General features: G+C 42.8%; 1 protein-coding gene across 1 annotated transcript; it reads right to left on the bottom strand.

Moving 5' to 3' along the window:
- Positions 1–3,013: 3,013 nt before the first annotated feature.
- On the bottom strand, positions 3,014–15,628 carry lmnb2 (lamin B2). The gene is made up of 12 exons (XM_035523096.2): positions 15,173–15,628; positions 13,219–13,355; positions 12,262–12,418; positions 12,055–12,180; positions 11,597–11,767; positions 11,012–11,137; positions 10,508–10,728; positions 7,542–7,773; positions 7,195–7,302; positions 6,975–7,094; positions 5,864–5,962; positions 3,014–5,628 (listed from the first exon to the last, which is right to left on the bottom strand). Exons 1-12 carry the CDS (start codon positions 15,392–15,394, stop codon positions 5,587–5,589), a joined length of 1,761 nt encoding a protein of 586 aa, XP_035378989.2. The 5' UTR covers positions 15,395–15,628; the 3' UTR covers positions 3,014–5,586.
- Positions 15,629–15,961: the final 333 nt, after the last annotated feature.

The following is a 15,961-nucleotide window of genomic DNA, read 5'->3' as shown; positions in this document are numbered from 1 at the left end:
GGGTGCTCCTGGCTTAATAGCTCAGTTTCAAGATGAAGTTAATTAAGCATCAATCTGCAGTGTCCTCGGAAAAGCAATAAGAAGTCTTAAGGTCTCTTCACCAGGTGGTGCTCCTACTCTTAATAGGATGGCAAAGAAAATTGGCACTTAGGCTGAACGACAAGAGAGAAGTCAAATGCTTTAAAGTTTGCAGAATTGTTTATATGAACAGGATCCCCAACGGTTGGGGTGTGGAAGATTTGACAATGTTGGTTTAATACAGCTTCTATTAATTTCTATACGGCTTTTATTAACTGCGGTAATAAAAATTAAAAAAAAAAAGAAAAATGCACAAAAGCCAGGAGTTTTGATTTCTCTTCAGTCAGAATCTCCTCTCATGGTTATTGGAGATCATTATCACATGAGTATTTCAAGTGAATTGCCAAGAAACATTTGATGACTTTCATAATGGGATTTTTTCCTGAATGAAACGGCGAACCAGGCGAGGACGAGACTTGAAAAGACGTCAGGAAATGATGACTGGAATGTCCCGAGGGGACCGTACTGCGCGTCCTCAAGTGGTGGCAATGATGAGGGCCAACATTAATTCCAGTCACAAACAGCACTGTAATGAAACTTGCTGAGCGTGCCAAGGTTATCCAAATCCCTTTTTCATCCTCAAAATTTTATGTGAAGATTCTTAACTAGGCCCATTCTTAACTAACTTTTCCTTGGAAAAACACCTGTGATGAAAGCTTATTTGGTCTGCATCATACAGCACATCAGAGGGGGGGGTCAAAATTCCCAAAGCCCTCGAGCTCAGAAAAATAACAAAAGGAATACATGAAGCGGGACAGCTAACATTCCCTTTTAAATTATGTTTTCTTTCCTCACGACTCTGACCTTGGCAAAAAAAAAAAAAAAATCCCTTGGATCCCTTTGTGTAGACCTTAACTGATCCCGCGAGGGAACACCTCACACGGTGAACAATATGCCTCGGACACTGCGGGTGCCTCTTCATTGTCATCATTGATATTCTAGTGTTTGTTTCAAGCTCCCGAGAAAAGGGGCAAAACAGGAGGAAACTCATTAAACGAGCTGGAGACAGACTCAGCTTGTCACAGCATAATGGAGAGGACAGCTTCCACAGTAGCCTCCCTGCCAATTTAAAACATGGTCCAACAACCTAAAGCCCGAGAGGAAAGCAGGCAACCACAGTGGGCAAAAACTCATTAAGCGCGTCATCTCTCCCACGTCATCTCTCCCACGTCATACCCGTTACTTACAGCATAACGAACGGAATGACAAACACTGCAATGCCCAAGCTGACGTGGCGTTCCAGGCTGCCAATAATGTGGTCTCATCAAATACTGGATTTTACAACATCCTAGGACATGATCAACCCATAAGAATGAAAAATAAATACCAAAAACAAAGAAAGATAAATAAATCAAGGAGTTGTTAATGGGCACGATGGTGATGAAAATAGCTTACACATTACTTTGAATATATTTTTTTAAACAATTTGCTTTAGGCTCTTTCCCAACAGTTTAAGTACAAAACAAACAAACAAAAATCAAATACACAAAGTTTATCACTGTATCCTAAAAGTAGACATGCAAATCATGCACAAAACAACTGGCATTTGTATGTCAACAACCACGCAGTGTGAAAGGTTAGACAGTGTGGGGCTGAAGCCGGAGACGGCTCCTTAACAGGCAGGTTGCATTGTGGGAAAAAGTGCCATAGTCGGGCCATTGATTTCTGTCTGCACACAGCAGATGAAAGCGAGCAGTGGGCGTTCTTTGTCAGTTGGTCAGTGGGCGCAAGCTGCCCATTTACAAGGACGTGACAAAAGCCAGACAATAAATGCACCCCAGTGAAATCCACCCGGCGACACGATCAGCGTGGAACGGTCTTACAATACCATAGCACATTTCTGGTAAAACAGATCGACTTAATGGTTATTTATTGAGACATTCACGAGAAACACAGCACATTTATGGTCATTATATTATATATATATATCCTAATGAAATAATTTCATTTATTTAGAGCGAGACTGAGGCTTTTGCACTTGAAATGTTACAAGTGCAAAAATGAATGTAACAAATAAAATGACTTTTTAAAAATAAGAAATGGATTTTTAAAAAGGCTAAAAAGAAATCACAGCTGTGCATATTTAAATCTGCAGTGAAAAGATGTTCCAAGGACAGAATCACATCCTATTCAACTTGTGAATCATATTTTAAGAAATGAACATTGGAAGCTGATGATAATGATGCCAAAAAAAAAAATGGGGGGGAGATACTCCAACAAAGATGATGCATTGAGTTAAATTGCGAGGGGAAAAACTGGTATCTGCCAGGTAAGGTGACAAGCCAAGGAATGGAAAGGTAGGCGTTACACATTTGAATGGCCTGAAAGGGCATATGTAATATGCGAAGCCTGAAACTGAACAGGACATCTATCAAAATGAGTGAGAAATCCAAAGGAAATGTGCGATGGATACGTGAGATAGAGAGAATGAAGGGTGGAGTGGAGGGACAGGGGAGATTACAAATGGCCCTGAGATCTGGTGGGTGGATGCCCAAACTGGGGTGTGGGGGAAGGAAAGCGCCACCAGCACTGAAAAAACATGAGATTATCATTAACAATCATACACAGCTCGCTATATAGATTTTGTTTCCAGAGACAAATAAGGATTTGACAAGGTACAACTGCTGTACTTGTTGGGACTTTTGACAGGCAGTGAAACTAGTGAGTCAGTGATGAAATCCAACTCCAACAGGAAACCAATTTTTTTTATTGTACCACACAAGCCCACGGATGCAGTCATAAACTGTAAAGTGCTAGCCCCAGTCTGCTAACCAGTGAGGAATCCTGCACCCTACTGGTGACAGATCTATCTCCATAAACCAGTTTCCCTACCAGTCCCAACACTCACTCACTTGAACATACTCCAGGCAAAACTGTATTTACCTGTTCATCAAGAGTCTATATTTATCTGATCAGTACAATGAAAATACAAGACTTTCAATATGTAAAATGTTTATTGTATTATGCATACAAAAAATAAATGAAAGTAAAAATCAAACATTAAAAGTAATGAGACTTTTGGCATGCTCTCCACACTCTGCTGAAACCCTTAAAGTCCTCACATGACCGAGATTAAGATTTATCTGTAATTTTGAAATTTTTTTTAAAAAAAACTTCACATTTGATATACGGCTCAAATGCATCAGCCTTTGAATCACATCACTGCCTTGGTGACACTTCTATGCCATCCAAATAGCAATTTCTTTACAGTACACTGTTACTGTAATCTTTCTGCAATGCTTAACAGTGAATGTGCAAAGCACTCATGTGTCACAGTCATTATAAAACCTGAAAAAATATATAATTACCCACTTCTGGTCAGTGTTAAACTCTAAAATGAAGTTTCTATTCACAGATGTGGAGTGTGTGCTAAAAACAAAACAAAATAAAACCAAAAACACAACAACTCACAACTATACATGTTGCATCTTGGAATGGAAACTGTCTAAAGGCAAAATGTTTGAATTAGCTCTCTGCCTTAATGAAGTCTGAGCATTCCTACACTGCACTCAAATATCACCTTTATTATATAACCAGGTGCTAACAAACGTATAATTTTGCGAACCTTCAAAATAATAAAAATGTAAACCTGATTCCAATAGCCCCATAATTATGCAAATACAAAAATCACTATTCGTCAGTCTAAAACTCAATTTAGTGAAAAAGGCTATATCAGACATGTTTACCTGCTAATTTAACGTCTTTAATAATTCGTCCTACTTTCAAATGCACACGAGCCTCTCCTTCCCCGCTGCACTCCGTTGTGCTGCAGAGGGACGGAGGAAGAAAGTTAACTATCGCTAGACATCTTTAGAGAAGGTAAGTTTCCAAGTAGCGCTCGTCGTACGCTCAGCTAATCTCGGCCTCCGTCGTCACGGCGCGAACTGAGGGTTAGCCTTAGCACGTAGCCAGAGGCGAGGCTAGTGCAGAGGGCGTCTTATTAGCATTCTCCCTGACCTCGAACTAAAGCTGCAGAAAATGACTGCCTGCATGTCCTGTTGTCCTGTCCCATAGCCGCCCCCGCCCCCCCCCCCAAACATTTTACAACAAATAATAGAACGGTAAGCTTTTACATGTCAAATTATTACAATAAACAGGGTGGAAAAGATTTTTGAAAGATTTTCAAAAATGTAGGCTGTGGGTTACGTTATGGAGCACAAAAATTCCACAATCAATTTGGCAGACGCTGCCAAAGAAATGAAGAAGATATTTCTTATGTACCACCAGGCTTGAAGTCAATAAACTTTGTCCAGTCATTTTGTCAGCACCATAAATGTCACTCCACCTTAGGTAGAAGGTGGCACATATCCATGCCCTCTACGTACATACTACTGTTAAAATGTCTGGTGCAGATGCCAAGATCAGCACTGTATCTGAACAAAAAACAAATACTAATTATGAACTCAGGTAAATTATGAACACTTGTGTGTTCAGCCTAGGCAAGCTCAACAAAAGATGAGGTAAAAGTAATAAAATGTTAACAAAGACTTGACTGCATTAGCATAGCTCCAGTCTGAGCTCTGACCTGGCCCCTTTGATCTCCACCTCATCAGCAATGTGGCCGGACCTGCTGCCAACGTGCACCTCAAACCTGACAGCACAAAGCCAGCTCATTTTGCATGATTTGAAATGGGGCTCTGGAGAAAGTGAACCAGATAAACAATTTAGGGTTTAGTTATGCAACTTCTAAGCAAGGGGCACTCTTGTTAGACAAGGGATATTCTAACAATGCCCAAAGTTGTTCAAAACATTTATGCATCATCACGTAGTGCACTTTCTGTGATTGATGATTCTTTTAATATAATGCTCAATATCACAGGGTGAGGGAACAACTGCTTTGCAGATCTGATGAATATGCTCAAATTTATGGACCACTGGTAATTTCTTTTCCACCCTGGTTATCCGGCTGGCAAAAGCATACAATGCATACAAGCTAAGCCCTGGCTGTCATTTCCAACCTACAGTAAATTATATAAAAGGTGTCAGGCTCCAAAGGGTCTGCAGAACATCCCAACCTGTTTCTTAGGTCTACCTGATCAACCACATGGTGACAAAAGCAACCACATGAGGATGAAAATCCTTAAAAGTCACTTGATTACACAACTTCAGAAGTTTTACAAATACGCAGACATTCTCTGATGTCACATTCTTAATAAAGTCCTATACTGTGCTACTGAGGTGGTGCATCCAGTCAGAAGCTATCCAACTTCCTATAGACAGCCAATGAAAATGTCAAGAGAAACATTTTTAAAGATAGGACTGAAGGAAAGAAAAGAATATGTTCATACATAGTTTATGATGATTACCTGGATTTAAAAAACAAAACATAGGGGAGGAGAAAAAAAAAAAAGCAGCCAAATATGAGGTCCGTTTAAAAAAATCCTGTTCCCGTGGCATACTGGCACAGGAGAGTGGAAGATATTTTTAGGAATTCATGATTGAATGTTACAAAAGTAGTGGCTCTGTAAGAGGACAATTGGGAGAAAAACAGTGTGAAGAACGGGAGCGTCACATCACGGCACACTCTCTGGAGCGGGTCTTCGGATCGCCCTGGAAGGAAAAAAGCCACATTGAAAGCCAGCAAGCTGCTCAGCTGAGAAGCTGCTCCACCAGGGAGAAAAAAAATTAATTAATACCACCATTCCCACCGCAGCAACAACATAACAGCTGTCTGGATATCTCTTTTTAATACAGGAAGATGGAAAACTGAGCTCACCGAACTACTCTACAGGGGAACGGAAGGATCATGTTTAAAAGATGGTCTATAAAAAGGCTGTTGACTTGCCTGCTGTTGGAACAGATCTTCATCCTCAAAGTCCCCTTCCTCATCTTCGCTGTTCTCCAGCTCTCCCACGCTTTTCGTGACGATTCTCTTTGCTACCTCCTACAGAGCCAGACGACACATTAATATGCGACATCCTGACCACCCTCATAAATAAACATATATGCAGCATATTTTCACTCTGAATTTAAACCTAAGGAATGCTGGCATAAGCATGCATGTCATCATTTTTACTATTTATAACCCCCAAAGACAAATTTCAATTAAAAAAAACCCAAAAAACAAAAAACCCACTTCAACTCAATTTAAATTGTGGTCCATATTTTCAATGTTCAATTTGCTGCCCAGTGTCATTGTTGACGCACCCCTGTGTTGTACTTAACACATTTGCATCTACTCGTTAGGTAATTATGGTGCTCTTTGTGAGATGAAATCAAGTGCCCGAAAATACAAAACTGCAGTGTAGAGCTGTACACTATTCTAAAACAAAAAGAAAAAAAGCAAACGATTTTGCATCACCCAGATGGTTTCACAAATTGATTCTACTTTCTGACTTGAGCTAATTAGCAAAGCCAGGTGGTTAGAACAAAAATACTTGGGAGGATTAAAACAAAACAAAGCAAAAAAAACAACAATCCCTCAAGTGAAACTATCCAGCTCTGGTCCAGTGGTTCTTTAGGAGTTGGACTGGAAAACAATCTAGGCAAAGAGCTCCTAAATTAGTCCACAGAGTCAATCCAGATTGAGTTTGGTCCCAGCTACACACACAGACAAACACACGAAGCAGATCAAGGGCTGCAGAGCTCCTGGATGTGGTGTGACAGGTCCTTAAAGAGAGCAAAAACCTGGTTTGGCTTGAGAAGCTCTGAAGAATTAGATTAGTGGTCACATACCCAATTTCAGAAGATTGCTGCAGAGTTCAATTACTGATTGTGTCCAACACCTGATCAAGGTGTTGATCAGGGCTTCAGAGAAAGGATCTATTTGCATAAACAGTCATGTTCGATGAGAACTGGAGTTCAACTCTGCAGGGAGGCAAGATGCATCTAGATACATCTTAGCATACTGAAAGCATATCCAGGGAAAGGGCTAGTTGGTGCAGGAGTGTGCATACCTCTCCGTCTGAATTGACCAGCAAGGTAAGGATTTCGTCTCCAGTGCCCCAACTGCTCTGGCTCTTCCATAGCAAATTGGAGGGGGGGCTGTGGGCCACACCTGCATCTGCAGTCCACACCTGAGCACAATGCCAAAACCAAACAGCAAAAACACCTGGCTCAGTACAAAGGACCAGCACCAGAACCAACCGCACTCGGCACAAAAACAAGGGCGCTTACCGTAACGGTCTGGCCTGCTTTGAGGATGAACTTTGGGCTGAACTTGTATGCAATTTCACCTCCCTCTCCCACTCTCCTCTTTAGCCTCCAGCTGCCCAGTGACTGGTCCTAAAATAAGAGCAAAAATAAAGATGTAGACAGCCTACAAAGCATGTTCTGCTTGGTCCAAATGATCACCAAATACACTGAGGTATTCAAACTCCATTTTTTATGTCTCGTCTTCACAATACCCCACAATTTCAATCCCTAAACCCCAACACAAAGCATCTGTTATGCAGCTCATTTAAAGTTTCTTTTTCTTGATCTAGTCTCGTTCCTGTAAACACCATGCTGAAGCTGTAGCCCACCTTGTCAGAGTTGTTCTTGAGAGTGACAGACTTGCCCTCCAGGTCGATCTCCTCAATGATGATGGCACCTGTGGCCTCTGCCTGCTGACTGATGTGAAGCTTGGGTGCGCCTGACGGCTCCTCTTCCACCTCCACGCGCTTCCGCTTGGAGCGGGTGGCGCGGACAGAGCTGCTGCTAGCAGAGCTCCGAGATACTGTCACCCGGGAGGAGGGGCTGGGTGAAAGCTTCAGCCTGGAAACACACACACCCAGACTCTCCTTAAACATCAGCTCAGTAATATGACACCAAGCACGTATGACAGGTTTTCAGCTGGAGCCACATGGGGGAGAAGTTATTTACTGAGCACAACTTCAGTTTGAAATGTTACAGAATGTTAATGTCAAACGGACTTCAGTATCAGTCATGACGGCAGTATTTCCCAGCTCCAGACAGCCAGTGTCTACTGGATCAGAATACTGGTCCTGAGATTTTTATGTGGAGAGCAGCACCCCCTATAGACAACATTTTAAAACACCACTGTAGTACTCATCCAGCCCCATACACAATTTTCATGCTGCAAGCCACATTTCATTGGTCTAATGACTGACAATGCTTGACTGGCCTGGGTCCATGAGCGGGGTAGTGATTAGGGTGGCTAAATGTCTCTCCTCTGCCATACAGCTGAGGTCTAAAGAAGTCGCCACCTTCACCGGCTCCCTACAGTCTTTGAGTAGTTCACACAAGCATAAAGAAAGGTGGTTTCATGTGCTCTTTAATCTTTGGAAAGACCCGTTACGTTCTTAGACATTACCTGTTGAATGCGTTTACACTCAGAAAAGTGAGGCCCGGACATGTTTAATTTTGTCTGAATTCACCAAGTCAATGTGGCATGCTCAGACGGCTGTAATAACGTAAACCACCGCCCCGTTGACTCACATGAAAGAACATTCTCGCCATTCTATTCTAGCCAGACCACCCAAAGCTATTAGAGGCATGAAACACTTTAGCCCATAACTTGGGCTCTTGGACCAAGTGTGGACAGACAAAAATGCACAAACAAAAAGCTCCAGGTAATGTTTAGGTAATGAAATCCACCCCTAGAACCAGGGTGTGTAATCCTGTTATCTAATGTCTAGCCAACTTATGCAGCCAAAAAAGGGACACAGGACCACGTGAATATAGGTGAACGTGCAGGCAATGCAATTAGGCAGACTAGCCCCCAACCCAAATCCAACACCTCATTTACGGCATCTCGTGCTTGTGAGGTTCTAATCAGATGCACTCAGCTGTTTCAGATCAACATTGACCCTGGTCTCCAGAGAAGCACAGATTCCTATAAGCAGGCTTTGAAGTAAGCCCTGCAGAAAGTGATGAAAGGAGCTTTAAACTGTACAATTGTTTGCCATTATTTTACTTCATTCCAGTACTACCCGAGTGGCTTCTGCAGCTTCGTCCATCTGCATCGCACTTTATAAACATTCCCATTCCTGAACTACACAGATCGTTCAGAGGATGCAGTGCTGGAGTTAAAGTGAAGGCTAAAAGAAGACGATTCAAGACGTTTGTCCCTTCCGTCATTATGGGAAACGTGAGATCGCTTGGAAAAAAAATGGACGAATTGAGCGTGCTGACTGGGACAGAGGGGATACAGAGAGCGCAGTGTGATCCATTTCTATGAGACATGGCTACATGCGGATATTCCGGACTCCTGTATCCGGCTTCCAGACAGTGTAATCCTGGACACATTACTGTGGAAGAGAGTCATGGCTGCCCGAACGCTGAGCTGCTAGCTTGCGTCCGTTCACGGGCGACATTGTTGTTGTTTACATTCCACCGGCAGCCAACACAGAAGTGGCATGTGACGTCATACTCTTGGCAATCGCGAACTTCAGGCACAGTATCCGAACTCTTTCGTTGTTATTCCTGGATATTTTACTCATGTTTCTCTCCAGCACACTACCAAGACTTCAGCAGTTTGTCAGTTGCGCTACCAGGGAAAACAGAGTGCTGGATCTTCTGTATGCAAATGTTAAAGCTGCATACAGTTCATTAGTTCTACCTCCATTTGGACAATCAGATCATAACCTGGTTCTTTTGTCACCCACATATTGGCCTGCTGTCTTAAGTCAACCAGTGACAAAGAAGTTGATAAGGAGGTGGTCACCAGAGGCAGAGGAGGCTCTGCAGGTTTGCTATGAGACTACAGATTAGGAGGTGCTGTATGAATCAGCTGGCAAGGACATTAACAGCATCACTGACTATATCAATTTTTGCACTGACTTCATTGTTCTTGTCAGGCAGGTATGTTGTTTCCTTAACAACAAGCCATGGGTCACCGAAGACCTGAAGGAACTTCTTAATAGGAAATAACAGGCTTTCAGACTTAAGGATAAGGAATTTTACCTGTTACTTACACTTTGCACAAGAGACTATATTTTTGCTCTTCTAAATCTTTTACATTTCTTGTTTTTATACATTGTGTGTGTAATAATATATATTTATTTAACCTTGAGCTACTGCAATATGTCAATTTCCCCTGGGATTAATAAAGTGATCGATCTATCTATCTAGTTGGTAGCTAGAGCAAAGGTTCTCCAAGTTGGTTCTCAGACCAGCTTGGGGATACATACATTTCATTCAGTCTCCTTCTCCTACACACACACACCTACACACACACACACCTACACACACACACACCTACACACACACACACCTACACACACACACACCTACACACACACACACCTACACACACACACACCTACACACACACACACACACACACACACACACACACACACACACACACACACACACACACACACACACACACACACACACACACACACACACACACGGCTGATCATCATCATCATCAGGCACAGTTGTGGAAACCAAACCAACACATGGTCCAGCTGGGGACCCTGGAGGAACACACATCTCCATCTGCACTGTTCAGCCTGCCGAGAGCCTCCCCCACTCTCACCTGTCCTCCTCGCCCTCCAGCAGCTTCCTGTAGGCGTGGATCTCCATGTCGAGGGCCAGCTTGACGTCCAGCAGCTCCTGGTATTCGTTGAGCTGCTGCTGCAGGTGGTCCCTCATCTCCGCCATTTCACGCTCCTTGCCGTCCATCTGTCTGCAGTGTTTATCGCGCTCGCTGTTCAGGAGGTCCTCCAACTCACGCACGCGCTCTTCTGCTGCTGCTGCCTGAAGAGGGCAGCACAGACAACATCACCGTGCTGCACTGCACAAAAAACCAGCGTGCACCTATAGGGGCCTACAAATTATGTTCCAGGGGCCATACGATCCATACGTCTTTGTTTATAAGACAGGATCACTCATCTCCAGTCCTACGGGGCCCGAGTGAAGCACAGTGAGGGATTTGGCTGCTAGGACACTCAACACACCTGTTTGAACTAGGGGGGAAATTTTTTTCCTCTCTCTTTTTTTTTTTTAAATAACCAAACGGTGGTGGTGGCGGCGGTCCCACCTGTTTCTGCAGAGCAGAGAGCTGATAGCTCAGACTCTCGATCCGAACACGAGACTCCTGCAGCTCCTCCCGTGCTGTGCTCACTGCCTTGTCATTGAGGTCAGAAGACACCTTGGCGTTATCCAGCTGCAGAGTCAGGCAGAAAGGACAAAATTCTTCATTTCAAACTTAAAGAAGCAATTTTTCCCAGTGAGTCTGCTTCACATTATAAAAGCAGCCATTATACTGACACCTAGTGGCCCAGCTGTATGAGCTTCTGTACTAAATCCAATTAAACATGGCAGGACCAGGATACGAGGGACCCACTCTATAGTTCATTTGGGGTCTACAAAGCATTCCTCATTTCATGTGAGCTGCACTTGATGTTTTTCCCTGTAATTACACTACAGTAGCACTGGAACAGCTCAGCACCCACAGGACTACATTAAATATTAAAACATGACAAAACAGATCACTTAAGAGAGTTGAATACTTGTGCAAGGCACTGTCTCTCTGTGTAGACATACATAATTTCACAGCATTCCTATAGCACAAATGGTTTGGATAGTGCAGGTAATAATTCAGTATAAAGCGGTACAACAGTACCTTGGCCTGGAAGGTCTGCTCCAGCTCCTCCTTGTACAGGCTGACCTGCTCCTCATGCTGCCTGCGGAGGTCTTGCAGGGCTTGGGTCAGTTTGGACTCGTACTCCAGCTTGGTTCCACTGTCTACCTCCACCATGCGTTTCTCATGACGCCTCCTGGTCTCACGCACCTCCTACAGGAACCCCACAAATAGGGAGCTGCTCAGACCCTTAGATCTTTGATAAGGGAAGGTGGAAGAGTCTGGACACAAACTCTTTAGTATTTGTAAACAAGAATGTTACATCATTTGCATCAAACTCTGGTGACAAGAAAATGAGTTTGCTACAACTTTGAGAGCCAGTAACGGTGTCTGATTAGTCTTTCACCTGGTGGAAATATGTGATGAGTTCAGAAATATTCAGATGCTCAGTCAACCATTTGTGATGCATCACATGGTGGTGATGAAGAAGGAGCCCCTACCTCATCAAACATACTCTTCCTGAACTGCAGCTCCTCCGACAGGCTCTGACAACGGTTCTCCAAATCCACTCGTGCCAGGGTCTCCGCCTCCAGCTGCTTCTTAGCCACCGCGTGAGCGTCCTCGGCCTGAAAGATGACAGCAAGTCGGTCAGGGTCTGTCTATTGCGTCTGCCGCTGAGGTGACAGAAGGGAACGGGGAAAGCTAACCTTAGCCAGCTGGGCCTTCAGGTCGCCCAGCTCTGCAGAGAGCGCTGCATTCTCACTGACAGCCGTGCTGAGCGCTGCTTCACTCTGGTTGTACTGAGACTCCAGCTCCTTAACACGGGCCTGAACAAACACCAGGTCTCCATCCTTCTTCTTAAAGCTTTAAAAAGAGGGATAAAGAGACATAAAAAATTGTGCAAGGCCAGTGGAAACAGCGTCTGTTATTGACGACAATAGGTATAATTATGACTAAATCATGCCAATGCTATACTCTTTGACCTATAAAAGCCTTTTACCACAGTTCTGCATAGAACCATATCACAGACTTCACCCGTGAAAATTATAAGACTTTGTTTGCCACATGAAATCAAAGCTACACAAATAAAATTATTAATTTCCTTCAATAACGCAACTACGGTAATTTCCCTTGTGGTACAAAGAAAATTATAGAAAAAAAGGCTAAAGCATATAGCCACAGACTTCCTGTTAATGTAGGTTAACTGGCAACAAAGATAAACAAAAGAAAAACATCTGAAGTTTGAAATGAATTGATATCTGAAAACCTAGGCACTGATTGTCTGTACGATCTCAGAAAGCAGATGGAACGGGTCTTAAAGCAAATCAAATTTATGGTAAACAGACGATCAGAAATCACATGCAGAATTGAAAGTATACTGGGTAAAGTCAGTAAAATGCACATCAAAACACCATAGCACCTATAAGTCTTATACTACTTTGATCATAACTCATACAGTGACTGATGTAAAATCATCCATGTCACAGTGCTTATTTACATTAAATTTACCCATCACGTACTTTTATCATCTGGACAAAAGTTATACCAGTATAATCCATTTCAGTGTATTTTTTAATCATATGGATCCTCTTGTCTATTTTAAGGGACCATTTTTTTCAAACATATTTAAGCAGTGCATATGATTTAAGTCCAATTCAACTTACTTTCTACTGAGCTCTTCTAGCTCAGCGTTAGCCTTGCCCAAGTCAATCTGAAGCTTCGCTCTATCACGTGACGTCTCGTCAAGGACACGCCTGGCATCGGCCAGCTCCGCCTCATACAGAGACTTAATCCCAGTCACCTGGTTGAGGAGGAACATGTAGACCACCAGTTAATGGAGTGTGGTGTGATTCAGAGCCTTACCCAAGTTTTTTTTCAAACAAAGGGGTGTGCAGCCTTGTGCAAAGTAATGCAATTCATGCTTAAGTAAATACATTTTTCATATATATAATGGGGCAGCTATTAAGCAGAAGGTTGCCAGTTCAAGCCCCACCACTACCAAGTTGCCACTGTTGGGCACCTGAGCAGGGGCCTTAACCTTCAATTGCTCAAATTAGGTTCAGTAAGAACTCCAGGTCGCTTTGGATAAAAGCATCAGCCAAAAAGCAGTAACTGTAAATTCATGTCATAAGTCATAGCAGATATTAAGATGATGAACTCCCCCCCCCCCCCCCCCCAAAAAAAAACTGCAGTAAAGTATACAGTTTCTCGACGGAAGCAAAGTTTTGAACAGAGTTCCTTCATCAGCTGTGCAAGCAAAGTGCTTCAGAGAAAGCACAAAGTGAAACACTTTACTTGCACAGCTGATGAAGGACTTTGTTTTTGTCAAGAAAATGTACTTTACTGCAATTTTGAATCTCTCTACATCTCTTACTACGGTATACTGCAGTTAACCACCTAGAATCAACGTCATATACATACATACATATATATATATATATATACACATACATATATATATATATATATACACATACATACACATATATACACATACATATATATATACACATACATATATATATACACATACATATATATATACACACACATATACACACACACGTATATATATACACACACACGTATATATATACACACACACGTATATATATATACACACACACACACACACACACATACATATATAAACACACACACACACAATGGCCCGTATTTATTAAGCGTCTATACAGCTGTATTCTAGGTCACGTAAGTGTCAAAACTACCCCAGAACGTTCACTCCGATAACGTTCATAAATGAGATAACGTCCGCCCACTCACTCAAACTTGGTTGAACTGCTGGTTCTATATTAATTACACAAGCAAATTTCTTGGAAACTGAAGATGGCCATTTAACGGTATGCTGTGACTCCACGTAACCGATTAACACCGATAACGCCTGTTAATTTTTATTTTATTTCAAATTTTAAGAGCGCTCAGCCACACCCGTTCACTTCAACGACGGCAGCTGCGGGCGTCTTTTCAGTTATGCGGCGTTAGTTAACGCTGGCTAATCTGTTTGTAAACATCAGAATAACAGAACCGTGTTGTATAAATACGTCGCCGACTGCAGATGTGCCCGATACACTTCTCCGATTTTTCATCAACATCAAACTGGAGCCGTACATCCGGTTATCACTTTCCTTATGGACTGACCTGAGTTTTAGCAATAAAAAATCTGCCGTGGGTTTAGGACCATCAGAACGCGTTCGAGCAACTTTCTTAGCCACTCATGTTCAAAAAGGTATTATATATTAATATAACCAGCGTTACCTTGAAGCTAACGAATCATTTTGACACACAGTAATAAATACATTTGCACAAGAGCCGGTCACATGTTGATTAAAAGAACCCTCTGTTCAAAAAACGTGGCTATGCTAATGCTATCATCCATCTACAGCGACATAAACTAGCAGCCCAGCTAACGTTAGCTAATATGCTGCTGGCTGGCTAGCTTAGCTTAGGCGAACCCTACAAATCAAACTTGCTGGGTAGGTAACTGGCTAACTTGCCGCCAATAGCATTGGAATTAGTTGGACTCTTAGTTAGCTAGTTAGCATAGCTATCTGCAGACATGCTAGCTCGCTAGTAAAAAAACGTTACATTCAAAATTACCTCTCTTGTTGTGACTTCCTCCTTTTCCGAGACTTTTACCATAAGCCTGTCATTTTCCAGCTCAAGGGCCCGCACACGGTCGATATACACGGCCAATCGATCATTCAAGTGTCGCAGCTCTTCTTTTTCTTGCAAGCGTGAGATCCGAGTCGGAGACAGCGGCGTGGAGGCGGCCGGCCGGCCGGACGCGGAGGCAGCGCGGCTAGGGGTTGCAGTCGCCATATCGAGTCTTCACGTCGGGCCAGCAACTTCTTATCTTAGTTACTCAACTTTTCCAGTATTTCGGCAACGAGTTTAAATCAAAGTAGCGAAAATCGGCTGGGTTCAAACCGAGCGCAACTCATGTACCCAATACTCGCTGAAGGTTTTTTTGTTTGTTTTTGAATGAAAACCTGGCGCGACGTTTGGTGCCCGCACGAAGCGTAAATGTCGAGCTCGCAGCTGGTTGGCTCCCAGTGAAAGAAGCGCAAACAAAATGGCTGCGGCTAACGTAAAAACGCGCCAAAAACGGCAGACCAAAGCGACGACGGGAGGTGTAGTCCGTCTACCCTGAACTCGTTCGCGCCAGTGTCATATTAAAATAAAATTTGGGGAGGTATCCACGTTCTAGCACTTGCTTTACTGATCAAATCAGTTAACTTAAATATGTTATACTTAAGACTTTTAGGCAAAGTGCGTTAGTTCTTAACTTCTTACTACACTAAAGCGCATATCACACGAAGCCTTCAGTAAAAATGCATACTATCCCGCAATATTATTATTATTGCCAAAAGCTAAATCTTTAAATAG

The sequence above is a fragment of the Electrophorus electricus genome, chromosome 26 (assembly GCF_041902795.1).
Source record: "Electrophorus electricus isolate QZ-2024a chromosome 26, ASM4190279v1, whole genome shotgun sequence".
Taxonomy (NCBI): Eukaryota; Metazoa; Chordata; class Actinopteri; order Gymnotiformes; family Gymnotidae; genus Electrophorus; species Electrophorus electricus.
The sequence above is the reverse complement of the archived record's forward strand: the minus strand, read 5'-3'. Positions and strand labels throughout refer to the sequence as shown.

Coding starts and splice junctions, on each gene's coding strand:
- lmnb2 (XM_035523096.2), bottom strand. CDS start 15,394: ATGGCGACTGCAACCCCTAGCCGCGCTGCCTCCGCGTCCGGCCGGCCG. Junction 13,356..15,172: donor AGGAAGTCACAACAAGAGAG/GTAATTTTGAAT, acceptor CTCCTCAACCAG/GTGACTGGGATTAAGTCTCT. Junction 5,629..5,863: donor AAGATCTGTTCCAACAGCAG/GCAAGTCAACAG, acceptor TTTTCCTTCCAG/GGCGATCCGAAGACCCGCTC.